Source organism: Pan paniscus, chromosome 23 (genome assembly GCF_029289425.2).
Source record: "Pan paniscus chromosome 23, NHGRI_mPanPan1-v2.0_pri, whole genome shotgun sequence".
Lineage (NCBI taxonomy): Eukaryota > Metazoa > Chordata > Mammalia > Primates > Hominidae > Pan > Pan paniscus.
Genome location: NC_085927.1, coordinates 52,230,885 through 52,256,685, shown reverse-complemented (window position 1 = coordinate 52,256,685; position 25,801 = coordinate 52,230,885). Strand labels below are relative to the sequence as shown.

At 56.0% G+C, this 25,801-nt stretch overlaps 1 protein-coding gene across 3 annotated transcripts in view; it reads left to right on the top strand.

Annotated features, from left to right (window-relative positions):
- The window catches only part of NFAM1 (NFAT activating protein with ITAM motif 1), a 58,698-nt gene that overhangs the window by 16,219 nt on the left and 16,678 nt on the right, over positions 1 to 25,801 (top strand). For all 3 annotated transcript variants that reach the window (XM_055105402.2, XM_034948498.3, XM_003814651.4), the window contains 3 exons: positions 10,588 to 10,917; positions 12,779 to 12,891; positions 25,287 to 25,385. In XM_055105402.2, the coding sequence (XP_054961377.2) occupies positions 10,623 to 10,917; positions 12,779 to 12,891; positions 25,287 to 25,385 (507 nt within the window). In that variant the 5' untranslated portion in view covers positions 10,588 to 10,622. The remainder of the gene's footprint in view (positions 1 to 10,587; positions 10,918 to 12,778; positions 12,892 to 25,286; positions 25,386 to 25,801) is intronic.

The window sequence follows — 25,801 nt, the reverse complement described above, 5'->3', positions numbered from 1 at the left end:
AAGGAGGCAACTGGTGTAAAGACACTGATTGACCCTTGTGAGGCTTATTCCCGATTCAAACCTTGGACATTCTGCACCTGGTTTGTGTCCCCGAGCGGCCACCGTACACCCTGGTTCGGGGGTCTAGAGGCATGAAAATGAGCCATGGATGGGCTGTGGAAATGGCCACGTCTTGAGGCATCTTTGCAATTTGGAGGTGTTGAAAGATGTGACAACCTGTCCGATGGCGCCATTCCAAAGGCAACGGTGCTAAAAGCTCCGAAATAGTCTCTGTTCAAAGGTTGTCTTCCAAGTCCTGCAAAATGCCCCTCCCTCGCCAGCCACTTGGCCACACGCCTTTGCATTTGATGCCTGTGTCCTGCCCGCCTGCTCGTCTGTGGCATCCTGGGATTTGTGCTCAGGCACATGGCTGAGGCTCTGAGATAAAACCAACAGCCCCGATCGCAGCCTTTCAGACGGGCCTTTAAAAAGGCACAGCTCTGAGAGATGCCAGAATTAAATTGGAGGGCAAACCCCATGCCTAAAATAAAGACCGTGGGAACTGCTTTCTTCTGTAGCTGGGGAATCAAAGTGTTTTCCTTTAAAATCGACCTAACTTGGGATGGATACCTTTGATCAGCGTTGTCTGGGTCCTCACACCCTTGGCTGACAATGCGCGCTTGATGCCATAGAAAGGATTGAGTTCCATGCAGTGGGGAGCCGGGACCAAAGCCCTGGCCCATGACTTGGTGGTGGGAGGAGCCTCAGCAGCTGGAGCAGAGTGTGAGGGACGGGGGAGATTGTGGGTGGCAGATTCTGGGGGTGAGAGGAAGCCACAGAAGCATTTTCTTCTTTTCTTCTCTTTTTCTTTTCTTTTCTTTCTTTCTTTTTTATTTTTGAGACAGAGTTTCACTCTTATTGCCCAGGCTGGAGTGCAATGATGCGATCTCGGCTCACCGCAACCTCTGCCTCCCAGGTTCAAGCAATTCTCCTGCCTCAGCCTCCTGAGTAGCTGGGGTTACAGGTGCCCACCACCCCACCACGCCTGGCTAATTTTTGTATTTTTAACAGAGACGGGGTTTCACCATGTTGGCCAGGCTGGTCTCAAACTCCTGACCTCAGGAGATCCACCCACCTCACGCTCCCAGAGTGCTGGGATTACAGGCGTGAGCCACTGCGCCTAGCCCATGGGAGCATTTTCAATAAGAGCATACCAAGTTTTCCATGGTGCATTCCTTTCCCAAAATGTCCACCCCTGCTGCAGAACAGGGATGCCATCTGGCCCTCTGCAGCACTGGCCTTGTCACAGGGCCAGCCTGTAGAGGGCTCGGGGGTCACTCCTGTTTTGGGAGCCACAGGCTGTGCTTGAGCTGAGGTGACAATAACAGTCCCCCAGTGCTGCAGGGCCATTTCTGACTACCATTGTCCCCAGGCCCCTACCTATTGCTGGCCCTGTCTACCTATTAGATGACCCAAGTTTAAGGAAACAGCCTCTGAATTTTTGACTCCCTTTAAAGAAGTATATTTCTTTCCTTTGAGAATGTTTTCTTTTGCTTGCTTTGAGGAGTTTGTTTGTTTGTTTGTGACAGAGTCTCGCTCTGTCACACAGGCTGGAGTGCAATGGCGTGCGCGATCTCGGCTCACTGCAACCTCTGCCTTCTGGGTTCAAGCGATTCTCTTGCCTCAGCCTCCCGAGTAGCTGGGATCACAGGCGCCTGCCACCATACCCGGCTAATTTTTGTATTTTTAGTAAAGACAGTGTTTCACCGTGTTGGCCAGGCTGGTCTTGAACTCCTGACCTCTAGTGATCCACCTGCCTTGGCCTCCCAAAGTGCTGGGATTACAGGCGTGACCCACTGCACCCTGCCTGTTTGTTTTTTGAGAGAGGGTCTCTCTTTGTCACCCAGGCTGGAGTGCAGTGGCATGATCATAACTCATTGCAGCTTTGAACTCCCAGGCTCAAGTGATCCTCCTGCCTCAGCCTCCTGAGTAGCTAGGACTACAGGCATGCCATCATGCCTGGCTAATTTATTTATTTATTGAGTAGAGATGGGGTCTCACTATATTCTGCAGGCTGATCTTAAAGTCCTGAGCTCAAGAAATCACCCAAGTTCAGGAGTTCGAGACTAGCCTGGCCAACATGGTGAAACCCCACCTCTACTAAAAATACAAAATTAGCCAGGCGAGGTGGCGCATGCCTGTAATCCTAGCAACTTGGGAGGCTGAGGCAGGAGAATTGCTTGAACCGGGGAGGTGGAGGTTGTAGTGAGCCGAGATCGTGCCATTTCACTCGAGCCTGGGTACAAGAACAAAATTCTGCCTCAGAAAAAAAAAAGAAAAACAAGAGTGGGATTACAGACTCAAAGGGACCCAGCTTAAAATCCCATGTCTACCACTGCAATTTGGGCAAACCTCTTGCCTTCTCTGAGCCTCAGTTTTGTCATCTGCAAAAGGTGAAACCAAACCCAGGGGACATTGGCTCTTCTGATCACATGGCTTTAACAGTGACGCCTGAGAGTCTGTGCTGTGCGGGGCAGCCAGACACCCAGGAGTGGCTCAGGGAGGAAGTGAGCATGTCCTGAAGACAGAGGGGGACCCCAAAGCCCAGGAGAGGAAGGAATGGGTAGGACATTCCGCACAGCCGGAACAGCACGGGCGAAGGCGCCGGAGTGTGGCAGGCTGACGTCTACGCAGGAGTGGGCGAGTGAGGGCCAGAGAGCAGCTGAGCGGGGCTGTGCAGGTCCTGGGAGGCAAGAACTGGATCCTCCAAGCCAGGGACTTTCCATTTTTCTTAGCAGTGGCCCAAAGTTAAGAGATGCATGTTTTAGCGTGACCCTGTCTGAACCCAATTGTATGAATATAACTGAAACTAGAAGGTCGCAAACAGTGCCCTTACTACGCATGAAATGCTTCATGTTCTATTTTTTTTAATTGCTTGTCTTGACCCCGTAAATTGATTTCAGACTCCTTCCTGGGTCTCCTCCAGCAGGGAGCCCCTGCCGGTTCAGGCAGGGCAGGAGCAGGATGAGTTTGTGGATCGCTGGGGACTCAGAGCCACAGAGACAGCCCTGGTTGGGCAGGAGAGGGGACTGGATGGGAGCTGTTGAGTTGGAGGGATGGGGGCGTTGTGCAGGTGGTGGGCAGGTCTGATCCTGAACATCAGTGATCCACAGGAAAGCTGCCAGGTGGGCACACAAACGCGTGGGGGCACACCCCGCCAGGGACTCACTTGGCATGTGGTCCCCGCGCCAGGTGTGGGAGGATAGCAACTCCGCCCAGCTCTCCAACTCCAAGTTCAAGCAGCCACAGATTCATAAGAAGAACCGGAAAAGGAAGGACTCAGGCACCCGTGGGCGGTTGACAAACTCTTTCCCAACAAGGGTGGGAGAAGAGCAGCTGGAGGCTGAAGGCAGAGGGCTGTTCACGCCCCCAGCCCTGCACACACCACACCCCTGAGGGGCCTTCAGCCAGGCCAGGCCAGCGCCCGGGACAGGGACAGTGCCCAAGTCTGGGTCAGGGAAAGACCCCTGGGGGTCCTGCTGTGCCTGGACCATCAGGGCCTATGTGCCCTGCACTGAGGGCATGTCATTTAACCCGGCAGAAGGGTATAGGGCTGGCATTTGCCTTTAAAAAAAAAAAAAAACAGAGATAGCTCTTGTCACCCAGGCTGGAGTGTAGCAGTGCGATCTCGGCTCACTGCAATCTCCGCCTCCTGGGTTCAAGCGATTCTCTTGCCTCACCCTCCCAAGTATCTGAGACTATAGGCTTGTGCCACTACACCCAGATACTTTTTTGTATTTTTAGTATAGAAGGGGTTTCACCATGTTGGCCAGGCTGGTCTTGAACTTCTGACCTCATGTGATCCGCCTGCCTCGGCCTCCCAAAGTGCTGGGGTTAATAGGCATGAGCCGCCACACCCAGCTGGGATTTGCCTTTGTAGATCCCCAAGGAGGACTCCCTGTCTCATTCTTGTCCCTGGGGAAAGGCAGCCTGGCCCGTGGCAAGTAGCTGGGTTCCAGGTCCCAGTTAATCCCACCGCAACCCCTTAAGGCTGGCATTGTTGCTCCCCCTGTGTTGCGGGGAGACGCTGAGGTCAGAGAAGTAAAGCCAGCTGCCCAAGTTGCACAGCCTTGAAGTGGCAGAGCCAGGAGCCGCGTCCAGGCCTGTTGCCTCCAGAACCTGGGCTTTTCCCAAACGCCCCCGCTCATCGCCCCTATTTCTGGCCAGGCCCAAGGCTTCCTCACAGTGTGGGAGGGACTTCCCTGGAGCTGCAGAGAAGTGAGGGATGGAGGGTGTGTCACCCCCGAAAACACAGTCTCCTGTAAAGCAGGGTGGGCAGACTAAGCAGGGATCCACGGCGCTGCCCAGATGAGATGTCTGTGCTTGCAGTTCTGTGGGGGTGGGGAGGCACAGGAGAGGAGTTGAAGACTCAAAACAAACAGCCAAGCCCGGGGACGGGGCGGGGGCCCTCCCAGACACCGTGTGGCAACCCTGCCTCTGATGGCCCTGCTGCCCTCCTGCTCCACCCCTCCTCCCCCATGGTCCTCACTATGGGTGCCCTCTCCCCTCTCCCTGCACCATCCTATCCACATTCAGCAGGTTCAAGAAGCTCCTGTTCAGAAAACTCCCCCTGGGCCAAACTCCCTGCCCCTGCAGCCTTCCCTCCCGGCAGGGCAGGCCAGGCAGGAGAGTTCAGGTCCTCACCAGCCCCTCCTCACTCTCTGCCCCAACTCTGCCCTCCCTGAGCCTCAGGGGTGCTCCTTGCAGCCACCTCCAGGCCCCGCTCTCCACAGGGCAAATCTCAAATCCTCCTAAACTCTCTAAGTGGAAGGGAAGTTCTCAAATCCGTTCCCTGCACAGAAAACACCTGGGGCTCCTTGAGACGTTTCCTCCCTGCGCCCCAGGACCTGTTCCAGCTCTGCCTGCCCCAGATCCCATGGGACTTGGAGAATGACCAGAAAAGCAGCTGGGAGCAGCTCCTGGGCCCTCTAGGCCCCTTGGTGCTGGGGGATTTCTCCTGGCAAAACTCAGCTCCTCTGGTCACTCTAAGTCAAAGTTCTATGGTCACCAAAAGTCACAAATGCGTCCCAGTTCTTCACATCTCTAACCCTGTGTAACAGACAAAACTTCAAACTCTAAGGCTGAAGTGGTTCCCCAGGCCACCTGAGGCCTGTGTGAGGGTGAGGGGTGAGGTCCCTCTTCTCTTTCCCACCCAGACCCCTTCCTTGTCCGTCCCCACCGGTCAACCTGGGTGGAGGCAGAAAAGACCTGCCTTGTCAGGTGCGGGGGAGGCTGGCCCTGGGCTCTGGGTGCTTGCGGTGTTGGCGTGGAGTCCGTTGGGGCCCCCACGGAAGTGGGGGAGTGCTAACTGGAATTCTGTGGCTCTCACTCCCTCCTCAGCCCCCAGGAGTCTGGTATCCACCCTGGTCTTCCTCTCCAGGCCGTGGGCCCCTCTAGGCAGCTGCATGAGCCAGTCTAGAAGGACACTCAGCCAGCTCACTGCCCCGAACCACGTTATCCCATGGGGACATACTGCCTTTGCCAGAAAAGGGACAAACCATGATGCAGCCACACCACGCCCTGGCATGAGATAGATAGCGGCCAAGTGCCCTCACTCAGGGAATACTGCTCAAGTTCAGCCAGGGTCCCGCTAAAGCCCCTCTCAGCCTGGGGTGAGAAGCAGGCACCCCCAGGGCAGGCCGGATGCCCTGCAGCTCTCCCCAGCCCCCTCTACACCCACCTTCTGTGACCCCCGTGGTCTCCATGTGATCCTGGAGCCAAGTAGCCACTTGTTGGCCATCTGGTGGTGAAAATTTGTGAGGCCCACCAGGGTTCTGACAAACCTCTTGTTAGCATCTGATGGCTACTGTGCCCAGTGCCACCGTGAGCACCCCCTGCCATATCTGATGACAGCTTCCCAGCCCGGGTGCTGGCTCTTCTTCCTCAACACAGCCAGACCAACTGGGGTCCGAAGCCTGGCCCCACCACTCATGATCTCTGTGGTTTGGGGCCTTTAAGATCCTCTGCTTTTTGGTTTTGGTTTTGAGATGGGATTTCACTATGTGCTCAGGCTGGTCTCAAACTCCTGGGCTCAAGCGATCCTCCTGCTTCGACTTCCTGAGTAGCTGGAACTACAGGCGTGTGCCACCACTCCTAGCTAGACCCGCTACAGAACGCGGTTGCAATAGTTGCCGCCTAGGATCGTCGTGGTGTTTAATTGACATAGGACCTGTGTCACACCAAGCCAGGACACAATTTCTGTAATTTTTCTTTTCCTTCTGTCTGTGGGTTCCTACTTCTGGGTCATGGACACCCTCTAGACCCCCGGGCCACCAACCCTGCACCCCAACCTCATCCCAGGCAAACTCAATGCTCCCCATACCAGCCCTTCTGCCTCAGGCTCTTTCTGCTCCTTCCCTTTTGGACTGGGGATGTTGCCAGGGCAGGGAGCCCCTCCTGGTCTGGGACAGGGCCTGTGACCTAACTGGTACCCCTTCAATGTTTGTGGGAGGCACAAACAAATGACAGCTGAAAAGAATTTGTGGACTTGGAAATGACCGTGAAACCTATCAGCACTGTGCCTTCACGGGGGACCGCTTCTAGTTGGCAGCCAACTAGGGCCTAGACCTCTACAGCCTACACCCCTGAAGGGGCCTCTGGGAGGCACGGGTCCAGGAGATGGGGTGGGAGCTGGGCAGTTGCAGGGGTCCAGCTCTGGGGTGCTGATGCCCCATTGAAAGGAAGGTGCAGGCCGGGCGCGGTGGGTCACGCCTGTAATCCCAGCACTTTGGGAGGCCGAGGTGGGCAGATCACGAGGTCAGGAGATTGAGACCATTCTGGCTAACACGGTGAAACCCCGTCTCTATTAAAAATACAAAAAATTAGCCGGGCATGGTGGCGGGTGCCTGTGGTCCCAGCTGCTCGGAAGGCTGAGGCAGGAGAATGGCGTGAACCCAGGAGGTAGAGTTTGCAGTGAACTTAGATCGCGCCACCGCACTCCAGCCTGGGCGACAGAGCGAGACTCCATCTCAAAAAAAAAAAAAAAAAGAAAAAAAAGAAAGAAAGGAAGGAAGGTGTAGGTGCAGGGGAGGTGGTGAGCTACATTCGCAGGCCAGAACCCAGAGGCCTTGGCTGTAACTGCGGACCTCCTCTCCTCCCCCGGGTTTTTTGGCCTGACGTCTCCAGACTGGCCGTTGTTATTGACTGAGCTCCTCAGAGACGGCTTCCTCTCTTTACTTTTTGGACACAGCAGTTTCATCAGAGGTCTGAGGTTCTCGTTTCGAAGCCTCTCCTCGCTGTGGCTGATCTAAGCCAGAGCCGTGCATTGTCATGAGCCTAACCCGGTGACCTTAAAGAAATGAATCCCAAAAGAATATAGAACAATGGACGTCTGTTTTTATAGATTTCCCTGGAATTGTAAAGATCGGCTTAATTGCAGTAGCAGAGTTCATCATTTTCTAGAAGGATACCTCAGACAGGGAGAATTTTTAAAGAAATTGGTCTGAAGTCTTCCTGCCCAGGACAAGCAGGAAGGTTTCATGGTGCTGACAGTGTATCTGCCCTCCCCCTGGAGTGGCCTCTTAGATACACCGTGAGGAGGAGCAGGAGGCCCCGGGTGAGGATATGGAGGTCACAGGTCGAGGGGGCCACAGGGTAGGTACACAGAGGGGGCAGTGGCCTGTGAGTGCTGTGCAGGGCTGCTGGGCAGGGTCGGTGGTGATGTCATTTGTGGTTCCCTCTACCCCTCTTGTCTCTAAAAAAATTTTTTTTTAATTAAAAAAAAAAAATGTGATGCCCAGGCTGGCCTTGAACTCCTGGCTTCAAGAGGTCCTTCTGCTTTGGCTCCTGAGTAGCTGGGATTACAGACACGCACCACCATCCCAGCCCACCTGGGTCCCTGGGGGACAATATAACAGCCCCCATCTCTATATGCCTACCCTGCCCCTGCCCCATCTCGGATAAGTCCCTGCCCTGAAGCAAGGCTCTTAGTTTTATGACAAAACGAATGTAATGTTATCATTAAACAGCAATCCTGCAGTAGAGTCCAGAGATACAAAGTCCAGGGTAAAATCCCCCCTGCTCCGTCCACCAGAGGGGAGCCCTGGAGGGGGCCCGGGTGCCAGCTCCCTGGAATGACATTTCACAAGCGAGTGTCGTTATGTCAATTACAAGTCGAACCCACTGTGACTGCCGACATGTGAGTCGATTCCCTGGAACTGTCAGTGCCTTTAGTTCTTTGAGGGAGGGGGTGTCTCTCTTTGTCTTTCTTTCTTCTTTTTGTTTTTTTTGAGACGAAGTCTTGCTCTGTCATTCAGGCTGGAGTGCAGTGGCGCGATCTTGGCTCACTGCAACCTCCACCTCCCAGATTCAAGCGATTTTCCTGCCTCAGCCTCCTGAGTAGCTGGGATTACAGGTGCCCACCACCACACCTGGCTAATATTTTTATTTTTAGTAGAGACGGGGTTTTGCCATGTTGGCCAAGCTGATCTTGAACTCCTGACCTCAAGAGATCTGCCCACCTTGGCTTCCCAAAGTGCTGGGATTACGGGCATGAGCCAACAGCCCTGGCCAAATTTTTGTTGTTGTTGTTATTATTGTTGTTATATAGATGAGGGCTTTCTGTGTTGTCCAGGCTGGTCTCAAATGCCTGGCCTTGCCTTCTTATGTGACAGGACAACAGGCCTGAGCCACCACGGCTCCTGATTTTTTTTTCTTTTTTTGTATTTTTAGTAGAGGCGGGGTTTCACCATGTTAGCCAGGCTGGTCTCGAACTCCAGGCCTCAAGCAATCCACCCGCCTCGGCCTCCCAAAGTGCTAGGATTACAGGCAGGAGCCACCCTGCCCAGCCTGGGGGTGTCTCTTTAGTGGCTCAACAGGAAGCTCAAAATATCAGCATTGCCAGAGTTTTGAGGGATTAACTGACGCACAGGGCCAACTCCATCTCTGTTCCCGCATCTTCCAGAAGGCTGGCCTCCCTTTGGGACCCCCTTCCCAGAGCTCTGGCTCAGAGCTGAACTGAAGAGACCTGGGAAGAGATGAGCCTGGCCTCCCTCCAGCCCCATACCACAGGCAGGGCCCACGCCTCTCTTTCCCCAATAAAATAAATCTTGCGGCTCCTCTGAGCATCTCAAACACACGATCTTCTCCCGATTAACAATCCGGCCTGCATGTTCTTGGCTGCTGGCTGCCGACCTCAATTTAGAACTGTCTGCTGTTCAGCTGCTGGAGAAGGAGGGGCCTGGAGAACCCAGGAGCGCTAAAGCCGAGGGGCCTGTGCAGCTGAAGTCTGGGGCAGGGGGCGGCTGCTGCCCCCAGCCCAGGATCCAAACAGCATCTCAGAGGCCTGCAGCAGGGGTTAGAGCCCCCCAGGCAGGGCTGCTGCTTTGGGAATTTTCAAACTGTTTTCTGAGGTGCCTCTGATGAGTAGGGGGAGGGGTGGCTCCTACAAAATTGGCTTTGTCATGGTCATAGACATCATGATCACAGCCGAAATGGCCCCACGTGGAGCACCTCTGCGTTGTTGGAAAAACTGCTCTCAGGATGTTGCCTGTTATACTATATAAAAACCTGACAAATCCTCTCCGAGCCCAGAGTCCAGGAGAGGTTTGTGTCTCCCGCTGCCTGAATGGCTTCTTACTTTGGCACGGGGAGAACTGTGGGCAGACCTGCCTCCCTCTCTGTCTACCGCCAGGAAACGCTTGGGTTTCTTTATTTTGTTTTCCTGCCTCCTTCTTTATTTCTCATCCATCACCAGCTTTCTCTCTTCTCAGGCCTGTGCTTTGATCCCAGGTGGCCTCTTGGCCTTTGGGAAGAAGAGGGGTTGGGAGCGCAGGCTCTGGTGTTCCCCAGCCCTGGACGGGGTTGTAGCTCCACTCTCTACCTGCTGAGGAATCTGGAGCTAAGTGCTTCAACTCCCTGACCCTCAGACTCTTCTTCTTCATAAAACAGGGGCTCTCACTTTGCCTTGGGGTATATTAGGAGAGGTAGAGTGGTGTGTGTAATATGCTTGGCACAACTCCGGCACACAGCAAGTGCAGGAGAGGCAGGGGCTGCACCTGCAGAGGTAAGCTCACACGATGCACGAGACTTGTCTTTCTTTTTTTTTTTTTTCTGAGACGGACTCTTGCTCTTGTCGCCCAGGCTAGAGTGCAGTGGCATGATCTCTGCTCACTGCAACCTCAGCCTCCCAGGTTCAAGCGATTCTCCTGCGTCAGTCTCCCGAGTAGCTGGGATTACAGGCATACACTACCACACTTGGCTAATCTTTGTATTTTTAATAGAGACAGGTTTTGCCATGTTGGCCAGGCTGGTCTCAAACTCCTGACCTCAGGTGATAGGCCCACCTTAGCCTCCCAAAGTGCTGGGGTTATGGGCATAAATAAGTTAGCCTGGCTAATTTTTGTATTTTTAGTAGAGACAGGGTTTCACCATGTTGGCCAGGCTAGTCTCGAACTCCTGACCTCCAGTGATCCGCCTGCCTCGGCCTCCCAAAGTGTTGGAATTACAGGTGTGAGCCACCGCACCCGGTCGTGAGCCTTAACAGGCAAGTGGGTGGGACTGAGGCAGCCTCAAGTGACCTGTTGCTCTCTCCCTTTGCTTCCCCTCCAGGAGGACAGTCAGTGACCCACACCGGCCTGCCCATCATGGCCTCCCTGGCCAACACAGCTGTCTCCTTCAGCTGCAGGATCACCTATCCATACACTCCCCAATTCAAGGTTTTCACAGTCAGCTACTTTCATGAAGATCTCCAGGGACAGAGGAGCCCTAAGAAGCCAACAAACTGCCACCCTGGACTGGGCACAGAGAACCAGAGCCACACCCTGGACTGCCAGGTCACCCTTGTGCTGCCGGGAGCATCGGCCACTGGCACCTACTACTGCTCTGTCCACTGGCCACACTCCACGGTGAGAGACAGCGGCACCTTCATCCTGGTCAGAGGTAAGGCTTCCTCTGTGGCTCTTCCAGGGCAAAGGACACAGAGGTTTCAAATGGCAGTTTGGGACTTTGGATCGGAAATAGAGAATGGGGCCAGGCGCGGTGGCTCACACATCCCAGCACTTTGGGAGGCTGAGGGGGGTGGATCACCTGAGGTCAGGGATTCGAGACCAGCCTGGCCAACATGGTGAAACCCTGTCTCTACTAAAAACACAAAAATTAGCTGGGCATGGTGGCAGGTGCCTGTAATCCCAGCTACTCAGGAGGCTGAGGCATAAGAATTTCTTGAACCCAGGACGGGAAGTTGCAGTGAGCCTAGATCGCACCATTGCACTCCAGCCTGGGTGACAAGAGCAAAACTCCATCTCAAAAAAAAAAAAAAGAAAAGAAAAGAAAAGAAATAGAGAATGGTTTGCCTTGTCTACCAGCATTGGCAAAGCAGGCAGACCCACTTCAGGGAGCCCCGGCCTACGGCTGTGCCAGGGCTCCATCTGGGTGTGGAAAGGGCAGGGCCGGGCATGCAGATCTGCTCCTGAATGCCGCTGGCAGGTGACCTAAAAGAGCTCCCTTGGGCCTTTGGTCTCAGTGTGCCATGGGCATCATGGTGGGGGAACTTCTGCAGAACTAGGTATGTGCATGTATGTATTTGTGGGGGCCTCGTGTATGTGAGCACTTGGCTCATGTATAATACACCTTTCCAGAGACAGATCTTTAGTTTTCATCACGCTCTCTCTCTTTTTTTTTTTTTTTTTGAGACAGAGTCTCGCTCTGTCGCCCAGGCTGAAGTGCACTGGCCCAATCTTGGCTCACTGCAATCTCTGCCCCCCGGGTTCAAGCGATTCTCATGCCTCAGCCTCCCAAGTACCTGGGATTACAGATGTCCACCACCACACTCGGATACTTTTTGTATTTTTAATAGAGACAAGATTTCGCCCTGTTGGCCAGGCTGGTCTCGAATCCTGACCTCAAGTGATCCGCCCACCTCAGCCTCCAAAAGTGTTGGGATTACAGGCATGAGCCAGCACACCCAGCCAGTTTTCATCACATTCTCAAAGGAGTGATGATCCCAAAAGTTATGAGTGAGCCCATCACCAAAGCCCTGATTCTCTGACCTACCTCTGCGATCCCCTGGAAGGAGCTGGGGGCTTCGGAATCCCATAGACCTGGGTTTGAACCTCTGTCCTGCTGCTTGCCCGATGTGATCTTGGGCCTGGTCTTCATGGCGATCCTCTGCCTTCCAAGGACTTGGATGAGGTTGAAGGAGATGGTGCCCATATGGGCTGGTGGCTGACGATAGGCAGTGTTGGGGAAATCATGCTCATGTGCCTGGCATGTGGTTGGCACTCCGTGTGTTTTTGCCAGTCGGATGGATGGATGGGGTGAGGGGAAGGAGGACTGGATGCCAGCAGGAGGGACTGGGGATGGCATGGGGTAGGAGGGCTGGGCCTCACCTAGCCTGGGTGCAGCCCCCTGTCAGTCCCAGGATAAGCCCGCCTCCTTCAGCCCTAGCCACATCCACCCGTATTATCACCACCTCACACAGGGAAAAGAAGAGGCCCCGAGAGGGGAGACATCTCGCTCAGGGCCCTACAAGCAGCCCGCAGGGGAGCCAGGTCACTGGGGCAGGGGCACCGGAAGAGCAAATGGCCCCTGTCCTTACAGAGAATCAAGGCAGTGAACATGAAAAGGAGTGAGGGGGACAATGAAGGCCTGAACCCTGGCTCCCAGGGGGCCTAGTGGGGTGTGGAGCGTGTTGGCGGGGTAGCATTGAAAACAGGGTCCTGAGTGAGGGAGAACATCAGGTGTGTGTGCCCCGCTTTCTCCTGGGTCACTGACCCCTCTGCTCCCCTGCGCTTCCTCCTAGACGCAGGGTACCGAGAGCCCCCGCAGAGTCCACAGAAGCTCCTGCTCTTTGGCTTCACCGGCCTCCTGAGTGTCCTGAGTGTAGTGGGCACGGCCCTGCTGCTCTGGATGAAGGTACGGGATCAGGGCTCACAGCCATGCAGCCCCTCCACCCGACACGCCACGGGCTGCCCGCCTGCCCTCTGCAGGGCGTTTGGTGGGCCCTGGTGAGGGCACATCCACATCTGTAACAGGTGGCCCTCGTGGCCCCTTGCACCAGGGCTGGAGGCATCCCTCCTGTGCCGCTCCCTGTGCTGCCATGGGGCGCCTTTTGATCTTGTTGCAAGAAACCAGGGCTCTGCAGGCTTTCCCAGGTCCCATGTCCCTCTGAGAACCTGGGAGAGGCTGCAGGCCCTCCTGCCTACCATTTCTAGCTCCCCAGATTAGGGAATCCCTGCTCAGGTATTCTTGATCCCAGCAGGCTGGAAGGGATGAAGGGGCTACCAGCCACTCACACAGGTGCTCTCCCACACACCCTCCCGCTCGCCCTCTCGCACGCCCTCCAGCAACCCTCCCACACACCCTCCCACACACCCTCCCGCACACCCTCCTGCACACCCTCCCGCACACCCTCCCGCACACCCTCCCACACACCCTCCAGCAAGCCTCCCACACACCCTCCCACACACCCTCCCACACACCCTCCAGCAACCCTCCCACACACCCTCCCACACACCCTCCCACACACCCTCCCACACACCCTCCAGCAACCCTCCCACACACCCTCCCACACGCCCTCCCGCACGCCCTCCCGCACGCCCTCCCGCACGCCCTCCCGCTCGCCCTCCCGCACGCCCTCCCGCTCGCCCTCCCGCACGCCCTCCCGCACGCCCTCCCGCTCGCCCTCCCGCACGCCCTCCCGCTCGCCCTCCCGCACGCCCTCCCGCTCGCCCTCCCGCACGCCCTCCCGCACGCCCTCCCACACAAACACCCTCCCGCACGCCCTCCCGCACGCCCTCCCGCACGCCCTCCCACACAAACACCCTCCCGCACGCCCTCCCGCACGCCCTCCCGCACGCCCTCCCACACAAACACCCTCCCGCACACCCTCCCACACACCCTCCCACACACCCTCCCGCTCGCCCTCTCGCACGCCCTCCCGCACGCCCTCCCACACACCCTCCCGCACGCCCTCCCGCACGCCCTCCCGCACGCCCTCCCACACAAACACCCTCCCGCACACCCTCCCGCACACCCTCCCGCACGCCCTCCCGCACGCCCTCCCACACAAACACCCTCCCGCACACCCTCCCGCACGCCCTCCCGCACGCCCTCCCGCACGCCGTCCCACACAAACACCCTCCCGCACACCCTCCCGCACGCCCTCCCGCACACCCTCCCGCACACCCTCCCGCACGCCCTCCAGCAACCCTCCCGCACGCCCTCCCGCGCGCCCTCCCGCACGCCCTCCCGCACGCCCTCCCGCACGCCCTCCAGCAACCCTCCCGCGCGCCCTCCCGCACACCCTCCCGCACAAACACCCTCCAGCATAGCTCCATGAGGAGGTTTTTTCCCATTTCACAGCTCTGGAAGGTCAGGCTCAGAGACGTTGTGATTTGCCCAGGGTCGCATAGTAAGTGTACTGCAGTCAGGGCTAGAGTGCAGGATGGGGCGGCTTGGTCCATTTCCTCACCTGGACGGCTCCTGCTCACACTGTGGGTGGCACCTGCCTGGGGAGGGAACCTCTCTGCTGGGGCTCCCCTCATGCTCATCATCACCCAGCCCTATGGATTCCTGTTCGATGCTGGCCCACCCTCCCTGCCTGGCAGCAAGTGCCAGGAGGCCAGAGGCTGAGGCAGTCTTGTTCAGGGGCTCCTTGCCCAGCACATGGTGGTGCTCAGACAGCATGCTGAGTGAAAGGATGCAGTGCCCAGCGGGTACCAGGTTCTCCCAGGCTCAGGGGTGCACAGCTGATGGGTCAGGGCTCGTCAGAGGCTGCTGTTAGCAGCTCAGGCTACTGCTCCACCCTCCGGGGACCTTCAGGGCCAAGCCTGGGGGCAGCTGAGTCAGCGACAGCCCTGGGTGTGAGGGGTGAACACTGGCACCATCACTGGGGTCTCCCTGGGTCAAAAAAGGCTCAGCCCCTGCATCCGAAGGCCAAGACCCTACCCACACCCAGAGAAGAGCTCTCTTCCACGGGAATTTATGTGTTCATTCATTCAACAAACACTGAAAACCTACATTCCAGGCCCTGTTCTAGGCACCAGGGATACAGCAATGACCAAACTGAAATCAAGAAATCTCTGTCTGAGGCTGAGCACGGTGGCTCATGCCTGTAATACCAGCACTTTGGGAGGCCGAGGTGGGTGGATCACTTGAGGTCAGGAGTTCGAGACCAGACTGGCCAACATGGCAAAATCCCATCTCTACTAAAAATACAAAAATTAGCTGGGTGCGTTGGCAGGTGCCTATAATCCCAGAGGCTGAGGCAGGAGAATTGCTTGAACCTGCGAGGCGGAGGTTGTAGTGAGATTACACTACTGCACTTCAGCCTGGGTGACAAAGCAAGACTAAGTCTCAAAAAAAAAAAAAAAAAAAAAAAAAAAAAAAAAAAAAAGAGAAATCTGTCTGCCAGGTATGGTGGCTCACACCTGTAATTCCAGCACTTTAGAAGACTGAGGCAGGAGGATTTCCTGAGCTTAGGAGTTCAATATCAGCGTGGGTAACAGAGAGAGACCCCATCTCTACAAAACATTTTTAAAAATTAGCCAGTCATGGTAGCATGCACCTGTGGTCCTAGGCTACTTGGAAGGCTGAGGTGGAAGGATCGCTTGAGCCCAGGAGGTCAAAGCTGCAGTGAGCTGTGATCACACCACTGCACTCCAGCCTGAGCGACAGAGGGAGACCATCTCAAAAAAGAAAGAAAGTTTGAGACCAGCCTGACCCCCGTGGTGAAACCCCGTCTCTACTAAAAATACAAAAACATTAGCCAGGTGTGGTGGTAGGCGCCTGTAATCCCAGCTACTTGGGAGGCTGAAGTGGGAGAATTGCTTGAACCCGGGAGGTGGAGGTTGCAGTGAGCTGAGATCACACCAGTGCACTCCAGCCTGGGCGACAGTCTCAAGAAAAATAAATAAAAGGCTGGGTGCGGTGGCTTATGCTTGTAATCCTGGCACTTTGGGAGGCCGAGACAGGCGGATCACTTGAGGCCAGGAGTTCAAGACTAGCTTGGCCAACATAGCAAAACCCCATCTCTACTAAAAATACAAAAACTAGCTGGGTATTGTGGCACATGCTTGTCATCTCAGCTACTCAGGAGGCTGAGGCAGGAGAATAGCTTGAACCCAGGAGGCAGAGATTTTAGTGAGTTGAGATGGCGCCACTGCACTCCAGCCCCTGGGTGACAGAGCAAGACTCCATCTAAAAAAGAAAAAAAAAAAAAAGGAAGGTCCGGGTGCGGTGGCTCATGCCTGTAATCCCAGCACTTTGGGAGGCCGAGGCAGGCAGATCACAAGGTCAGGAGACCAAGACCATCCTGGCTAACACAGTGAAACCCTGTCTCTACTAAAGATACAAAAAATTAGCCGGGTGTGGTGGTCACACGCCTGTAGTCCCAGTTACTTAGAAGCCTGAGGCAAGAGAATCACCTAAACCTGGGAGGTGGAGGTTGCAGTGAGCCGAGATGGCACCACTGCACTCCAGGCTGGGCGACAGAGTGAGACTCTGTCTCAAAAAAAAAGGAAAAAGAAAAGAAAGGAAATCTGTTTTCATTAAATTGGCATTCCTGTTGAGGCGAGACCAACGATGCACCACCCAGTGAGTAGGTCGTATATATCAGATGGGATAATTATTGGGGGAAACTCAGCAATGTGAAGGGAGGTCGGCATGGGAATAGAGAAGCACCTGGAATGAGAGAGGCAGGTGCACATCAGGGCTGGGCGTGCCAGTGGGAGAATAGTGGATGCAGGTGCTCTGAGGCAGAAGCGGGTATGGGGTGTCCCAGGAGCTGCATGGGGGCCCATGTGGCTGGTGTAGCCTGAGCTCACAGAGAGTAAACGGATGGGAAGTGGAAGGAGATGCAGCCAGGTAGGGGGCATTGAAAGGACTTTAGCCCTTACTCTATGTGATACAAGGAAGGGGGTGAGATCAGACCTAGATTCTGATGGACCCTCTGTCTGGGTGAGGGACACCCAGTGAGGAGCTACTGCAAAGTCCAGGCAGAGATGACAGGAGCCAGGACCAGGGTGGCCTCAGGGAAGTGGTGAGCAAAGCAGATGAAAGGCTGGAAGCGGACCCAAAGGGACTCGTGCAAGTGGTTTGCTCTGCTCCCTCGCGGGGTGAGGCGCGAGCCGGGGGGTATTTGGATCTGGGCCTGCCCGGCAGGTGTCAGGTGAGCTGTGGACTGGAAGAGCAGGCGAGGAAGCTGAAGGTCAGAGCGTGCCTGAGCCAGAGCAAGTGGCAGGCCTGGGTCTGGAGCCCGTGCCTTAGTTTCCCATCCTTGTCTTGAGGCTGGGGATGTCATCGCTTTTCCAAGAAGGCTCTGAGGTACTAAAAAAGCATGAGCTTGGCGCCTTTCACCCCCGGGAGCCCCAGGGGCTGCATTTCCTGCCTTCTGTGAGCCAACGTCTGGGTCAGGGCCTCAGCCACGATGCTGGCTCCCCTCCTTCCTATGGGTCTGACACTGGCGCGAATGGTCCTACTTTGACCTTGCCCTGTTAATGAGCTTCAGGGTGAAGTGAGTCGCAGGCCCTGGGTACCACTGTGAAGTCCAGGAGGGCTCTGTGCTCCGCCTTGACTCCAGCCCAGCCAGAGGGATGAGCTGAGCCAAGAAGACCCGAGATGGGTGGGAAACACTTCCTTCAGCTTTCATGAGCCCAGGGTTAGGATGGAGACCCACTGGCTTCAGGCTGCCTCCCTCCCCAAGCCAGCACGAGTATGCACCTGCCATGTGCCCGGCCTGGACCTTTCTTGCACACCCCCGACTCTCGCCCTCAATATATGCCCTCCCTCCCTGCTTCGGCTTTTCCCATGATGATAGCAAGTAGGGTATCTCTCGATTTGTTCACTACCGAGCAGCCCCCAGGCACTCAAAATGAGGCCAGGGGAGGAGCTGGGGCGTGGACACAGAAACTGGGCTTCAGGCACAGGTGACAAGGGACTCCCCCCGCCTGTGGACCCCCACCCAGGCTTACAGGAGTGACCCACACAAGTGCCCTCTGTGTACACGAAACACAGTAGGCAAGGAACAGAACGGGGCCAGGCGAGATCTTAACCTTGAGCCCCCCATTTGCTGAGCAACGTCAGCTCCTGCCCTACAAAGATGGGACCGGACCATAGAAACTGGATCACAGTATTAGTAAAGGAGGGGACAAAGCTCAGAGCCCTGGGCTTGAGTTCTGGTCCCTGCTCCCTCCCCTCCAGGACGGCCTCAGTGACTCCTGCCTTCCTCTTCCTCCTCTCACCACCCTGCCTGTGCTTCCAGCAATGTCTGCAAAGTGTCTCGTGTGTGCCATCACTAGGCTAAGTGCCAACAGGGTGAAAGCAAGCCCTCTTGTCAGGTTTGGATCCTCTCTCAGTCTCAGTTTCCTCCTCTGGAAATGGGGTAAGGAGGGTAGACCCTGCCCACTAAGTGAACATGGAAGGAGAGCACTTTTTTTTTTTTTTTTTTGAGATGGAGTTTTACTCTTTGCCTAGGCTGGAGTGCAATGGTGCGATCTTGACTCACTGCACCTCCGCCTCTCAGATTCAAGTGATTCTCCTGCCTCAGCCTCCCAAGTAGCTGGGATTACAGACGTGCGATACCACGCCCGGCTAATTTTGTATTTTTAGTAGAGACTGGGTTTCCCCATGTTGGCCAGGCTGGTCTCAAACTCCTGACGTCAGGAGATCTGCAAGAGAGCACTTCTGAAGCACCAGTTGGGTGCCTGACACACAGTAGAAGCTTTCTGCTGCCCACACACCCTCTGTACCTGGGGAGAATGGCTGATGTGAGAGCCTGGGCTGGAAGGGAAAGAGAACCCGGAGGCCAGAGCAGCTGCTGCGTTTGCATTGCTAAAGCAGCCCTGGGAGCCCCTGGTTCGCTGTGGATGCCCCTGATGGCAGCGGCAGGATGGGGTAAGGAGAGAGTCCAGGAGAAAGAGGCTCCCTCCAGGCACAGAGGACCCAGGAGCACCTGCAGTGGTGGATAAATGAATTGAAGCTGGAAACTACCAACCAGAAGTGGCAGAGGGTGGACCCGAACCGCGGTTGGCAGCTTTGGGGACAGTGAGGACAAAAAGCAGAGTGTGCGACTCCACTGGGGCAAGTCTGGAAGAATGGCATTGCCTCCCGGGGCAATGCCTGCACCTGACTTCTGCAAAGGCCAGCAGGGAGGGCACGGAGCTCACACCCCCGGGAAGATGGGAGCTGGAGGGTGGTAAGAACTGGAGATGCATGAAGTCTGCTCGGAGGGGCTGGGGCAGGAGGGATGGGGGTAGAGCCCAGGAATGGATGACCCACAGGTGGCACAGTCAGCCCTGCCCGCAGGCCCTTCAACAGCAGAGGCTTCCCAGGCCCTCCTTGTTCTCTGTATTTCGGCACCTGGGATCCCTCCCAGAGATCTCCTTCTTTGCTTTCTGGATCCAGCTCCCATGTACCCAGCTCAGAGAGGCTCTCTCTGACACCATGGCTTTCTTCCCTCGTCATCTGTAGGTCCCCTGAGCTTACTCCATCTCTTCGTCAAGGCCAGCTGTGTGAGGCCGGGTGCCTCTCGGCCTGTTCCCTGCCCAAGCCCCAGCATCTAGCACAGGCCCCCCCACATAGTAGGCCCTCAATAAACATTTGCTGAAGGGCTTACCATTTATAGGGCCCTTTCATACCTGTCATTAAATTCATTCGTTCAGGCTGGGTACAGTGGCTCACGCCTATAATCCCAGCACTTTGGGAGGCTCAGGTTGGCTGATCACCTGAGGTCGGGAGTTCAAGACCAGCCTGGCCAACATGGCAAACCCCCACCTGTACTAAAAATACAAATTAGCCGAGAGGCGGAGGTTGCAATGAGCCGAGATTGCGCCACTGCACTCCAGCCTGGGCGACAGAGCTGAGCACCTACTATGTGTCAGGCCCTGTACAGAGGCTGGGAACACAGCAAGCTAAACTCTTAGCTGGGGAGATCAGCTGTTATGCTGTCATGACCTGTTCAGGAAGAAAGGAAGTAGAAATCAGCAGGGGGCTTAAAAGCACAGACTTGGGCCTTCGTTCAGTTCCAGCTCTGCCACTTACCAACCTCTGCGAGCTTGAGCTGGATGCTCCAGTCTTCAGTTTCCCCAGTGGGGATGCCAAACAGAGGAGCTGTGTCATGGGGTTGTAGAAGGCACAGAGGGGGCCTTGCGTGGTGGCTCACGACTGTAATCCCAACACTTTGGGAGTCCGAGGGGGGTGGATCACGCGATCAGGAGTTCAAGATCAGCCTGGCCGAGATGGTGAAACCCTGGCTTTACTAAAAATACAAAAAAAAAATTAGCCGGGCATGGTGGTAGGCCCCTGTAATCCCAGTTACTCGGGAGCCTGAGGCAGAGAATTGCTTAAACCTGGGAGGCGGAGGATGCAGTGAGCCTGGATTGTGCTACTGCACTCCAGCCTGGGTGACAGAGCAAAACTCCATCTCAAAAAAAAAAAAAAAAAAGAAGAAGGCACAGAGGGACCGGTGTGGGTCCGAGGCGCTTTGAGTACCGGGAGAGGTCTCTCTCTTGAGAAGGCAGCGATTGCCATGATTCCTGCCATGAGAGTAGGTCTGGGGGCTCCTGCCTGACTTGAGGGGTCAAAGTGGTCTTCCCAGAGCAGGCGCTCCCTGCGGCTGGCCCGTCCTCATCCTCATCCTCTCATGGCGTTGGGCACAGCAGGCCTCCCGCCTCACAGCACACTCCGCCTCTTGGTACCAGGACGCCATGCCCTGCTGGTTCTGTCCCACCCCATAGGCAGCTTTGCTGGGTCACCCCCCTCTTGGTGACCTCTAAATTCTGGCACATCCCGGGCCCCTTCCTCCGAGCCCTTCCACGCTCTGTCTGTGCTCCTGCGGCAAAGTTTCTGCTCTGCGGGTGGCATTCCCTGTCCACAGATGCTGCTGCTCAGACCCCTCCCCAAGCTCCAGACCACGGTCCACAGCCCCACGTGGGGGCCTGAGGGTGCCGCCACCTCATGCGTCCAGAGCAGTGCTCAGTCCCCGAGTCCTCTGCGTCCCAGCACACGTGCTCCAGATGCTCAGGCCGAAGCCTTGGAGTTGTGCTTGGGTCTTCTCTCTCCCCACATCCATCCCTCAGCAAGCCCTGCACTCAGTCTGTCCCGGATCCAGCGCCTTCCCCGGGGCTTCCTAGGTGTCCCAGGCTGGGCTCCATCACCCTCTCCTGGAATATAGGTCTCTGCTGCCACGCCCTGGCTTCCGTCACAACCTGGCGTCTGTCTTTATGCTGTCTGTCCTGCCATAGCATAGCCCCTGTAGGCGGGGGACTTAGTGTCCCCAGCACCTGGGGGAGCCTGGCACGCAGTGCATGCTTGTGGAAGGAATGACAGGATAAATGCATGCGAGGACCTGGAAGATAAGGCAGAAGTGGCCAGGGTGTGAGGTGGGCAAGGCCACATTATTGCTCCCATTTTACACAGGAGGAAGCTGAGGCCCAACAGGCTTCCTGAGCTGCTGATGGCAGCACCCCTGGTGTGCACAGCTGGATCTCAGCCCAGGCCTGGTGACTCCCTGTCCCACCACCATCTACTAGGGAGGGGAGACTTGGGCCACAGAGAGCTGGGCGTGGTGGGAGAAGCCACATTAGTGATTCATCTGAAAATCACAGTTGAAAGGCAAATGTTGGCCCCGAGGACAGAGCGCTCAGTGGGCAGGGATGGGCAGGGAGCAAAGCAGCCCCACCCCCATAATGTAATGTGAGTTTTCAAGAAGGCTCCCTCCCTCCTCCACGGGACCCCTTGCCCCGGCCCAGCCTCCCCAGCACCCCCAGGAGGCCTCTCTCCTGGAGATCCTGCCTCTTCCCCTTGCCAGCCCCAACCTACAGTCCACCCCGCATCTGTGGCAGCAGAGGGAGGTTTATACAATGCAACTGCAGCCACTTCCCTGGTGGCCCCCACTGCCCTTCGGGTAGACACCATGGCATTTGGCCTTTCGTGGCCCCACCCGTGCCAGCCTGTGGCTCATCTCCTCCTTTCTGTCTAACTGTCCATTCTTCTGTGCATCCATGACACTCCTGCCCCCGAGCTGTTCGCAATGTCTAAGACACCTTCTTAGACTGGGAGAGCTTTGAAGTTCCTCCCGTGTCTTCAGAAGACAGCGCAAGATGGCCCTGAGACGTCTGCTTCAGTCCCCTGCAGACTTGGGGCTCCTTCCTGGGATCCCCAGTGGCACTCACTTCTCTGGCAACCCCATCAGTCTCACTAACAGAGCCTCGAGGCCAGGCGTGGGTCTTGTTCACCACAGGGTCCTCCATGCCCAGCCCAGGCCCAGCGTGAAGGAGGGCCAGGAAGGGACACCAAGAGCTAACTGAGCTCCAGGGACCTTGCTTTCCAGCCCCGGCAGGTCCAAAGAGCTGAGCCCAGGTCAGCCTCCCGGGAGACCCACTGCCCATGAGCTCACATCCTCAGCCCTGGTGGTGTCCAGGCCAGCCAGCTCAGTGAAGAGACAGACACTAGGTCCCCAGCTGCCTTGACAAGAGGAGGCACTGAGGTGCACTGGGGCAGACCACAACCTCTGACTGTGACGGTGCCCTCAAGAAGCAGGTGGTGCAGGGGAGGCGGCCCTGGATTTGAGGACACACATCTGGGTTTGATCCAAGGACAGCCTTTTACCAGCTGGACAAGCCTCAGCTTCCCCCTCCTGTTTTTGGTTTGTTTTGTTTTTGAGATGGAGTCTCACTCTTTTTGCCCAGGCTGGAGTGCAATGGTGCAATCTCGCTCACTGCAACCTCCACCTCCCAGGTTCAAGCAATTCTCTGCCTCAGCCTCCCGAGTAGCTGGGACTACAGGTGCTCACCACCACACATGGCTAATTTTTGTATTTTTAGTAGAGATGGGGTTTCACTATGTTGGCCAGGCTGGTCTCGAACTCCCGACCTCAAGTGATCCACCCACCTTGGCTTCCCAAAGTGCTAGTATTACAGACATGAACCACTGCACCTGGCCCCCTGTCTGTTAAACGGGCAATTCCATGCCCACCTCCTCTGGCTGTTATGAGAATTAAATGAAAATAAGGACAAGTTCCAGCAGACTTCGTAAACTGTCAAGTGCTACACAGACGCCAGCACTGCTCTGTGTCTGTGAGGCTTACACGTTCTAACTAAGCAGAGGAGTCAAAACTCCAGCTCCTGTCTCGTCAATATCTTGGTGAAACACAGACCTGGATTCAAATCTTGCCTCTGCCACTTCCTGGCTGCGTGGCCTCGGCAAGTCACCTGCCCTCTCTGAGCCTTCACTCCCTCATGTACAGAACAGAGAGGATGGAAAGATTCACCTGCGGTTTGTGGAGGGCGCGTGAGAGAAGGCAGGTCAGGTGTTGAGAACCCTACCTGGCTCCATGCTCTGAGCCATTATGTGCTGTGACTGGGGGTGGCGCCGGCTTCTGCCTGCGAGTTAAGTAGCTCTCAGCAGCTAATCCTGCAGTAAATGGGCTGGGGTTTGGCAGGAGGCCAGGGTTTTTAATTAGCTTCTGCCCTGAGATGAGGCAGTTGTGGCTCCACTGTCAGCAGTGGCCGTGTGGTGCCTGCAATGAGGGGGGATGTCCAGGCCACCTCCCTCTGCCTCCAGAGGGCTGCCTGTACCGCCTCGTGACTCCCCAGCCTTCACCTTCCCAGCAGGCCCGGCCCAGCCTCCACTGTGACCAGCGGGAGCTTTCTCCAGCACAGCTCTGACCCTGGCGCTCCCACTTCGAGCCCTCAGATGTTTCCTATGCTCTTCATGCAGCCAGCATGGCCACGCCACGCCTGCCCCTCCCAGGCAGGCTCCCCTCTTGGGCCACACACTGACCTCTCTCTCTCTCTCTTTTTTTCTTTCTTTCTTTCTTTTTTTTTTTTTTTTTTTTTGAGATGGGATCTCGCTCTGTCTCCCAGGCTGGAGTGCAATGGTGTGATCTCGATTTACTGCAACCTCCGCCCCCTGGGTTCAAGCGATTCTCCTGCCTCACCCTCCCAAGTAGCTGGGATTACAGGCGTCCACAACCATGCCCAGCTAGTTTTTATATTTTTAGTAGAGATGGGGTGTTGCCATGTTGGCCAGGCTGGTCTCAAACTCCTGATCTCAGGTGATCCACCCGACTCGGCCTCCGAGTCCCAAAGTGCTGGGATTACAGGCATGAGCCACCATGCCTGGCCTATGCTGACCTTCTCCAAGTGCCTCCAGACCTCCAGGCCTTGGCACCTGCTGTTCCCTCTACCTGAGGCCCCCTCCTCCCTCTTTTGCTAAATGAACTTCTTGCCCTCAGGATTTCACCTTCAATATCGCTTCTGCCCAGTGGGGCATTGGTTTCCTCCTCGTGTGCCAGAGGCTCTGTGCCTGGCGATCAACCCACATACCATGTTTCGGCAAAACCACTGGTTCATCCTCCATCTCTTCACTGGTCCCTAAACTCCAGGAGGGTAGGGACGGTGCCCACCTCCTCACACTGCCTGGCTTGCCAGTGCTATCAAGTGTGTGTTGGTTGACCAAGGGCCTTCTAAGCAGCACCTCCTAAGCCCCAGGCACCTACTCCTTGTGCCCTCATTGTAACTTTGCATCAGTCTCACAAAGGAGGGTTATCGCTGAAGAAACCAAGACCCATGGCCGGGTGCAGTGGCTCACACCTGTAATCCCAGCATTTTGGGAGGCCAAGGCAGTGGATCACCTGAGGTCAGGAGTTCGAGACCAGCCTGTCCAACATGGTGAAACCTCATCTCTACTAAAAATACAAAATTAGCCGGGCGTGGTGGCAGACATGCCCGTAGTCCTAGCTGCTCAGGAGGCTGAGGCGGGAGAATCGCTTGAACCCGGGAGGCAGAGGTTGCAGTAAGCTGAGATTGCACCATTGCACCCCAGCCTGGGCAACAGAGTGAGACTCCATCTCAAATAATAATAATAATAATAAATAAATAAATAAAACCAAGGCCCAGAGAGGGGAACTGGCTCGCTCGAGGCCAGAGCCAGTGACAGCAGAGGAGGACTGGACACTGGACCTGGCTGGCACCACTAGGGGCCCACCCATGGCTGCTGGCTCAGTCCCTGGGGCCTTGCCCCACTGGCACTGTTCCCAGTAGCTTGTGTCCCTACCAGCCAGGTGCTCTGTCCAGGGACATCACCTTGTGTGGGCCTTTTCCATTTCCTGTGTCTCCAGGTGCAGGAATGGCTTGATGCAGGTCTTGTAGGCATTTGCCACGTTTCCCTGGAGAGGGTGAGTGGGAGGGACTGAGTGATGAATCTCTGCGTGACCTCATGACAATCTGCCATCCTTTCCCCTGGGGGGTCTGTGCGGGGAGGAAGACGAGAGCCACTCATCCCTGGCCCTGACTCCTTTCTCCCTACAGAAGCGGATGCGGGGTCCAGGGAAGGACCCCACTAGGAAGTGCCCAGATCCAAGATCTGCCAGCAGCCCCAAGCAGCATCCTTCAGAATCCGTCTACACAGTGAGTCCCGGGGCCCCCGGCTCCCTCCACCTCTTTCAGGCCTTAGGCAGAGTCTGTCTTGTACCAGGGTCTGTCTGGCTCAGTCTTGTACCAGCTGTGTGGCCTCTCCTAGCCTCAAGTTCCTCATCTATAAAATGGGGATAACAATTCTTACCTCGTGGAATTTCTCTGAAGCTGAAAAGAGATGACACGTGCAGGGCTCCTGGAAGGCATACGAATGTCAGGTGCCCCCCATGCCCTGTTCCCCTCCTTGGCATGGATCCTCATTCTGGGACAAGGGGTAGTGACGGCACAAGTTGGTGAAGAATGAAGAAAGCTCCTTCATCTGACCAAACAGCTCTTACCACTTCCTCCTGTTTTTATTGTATAAACAACAAAAATCACAAAAAGAGGAAGAGGTCAGGCGCCATCCCACG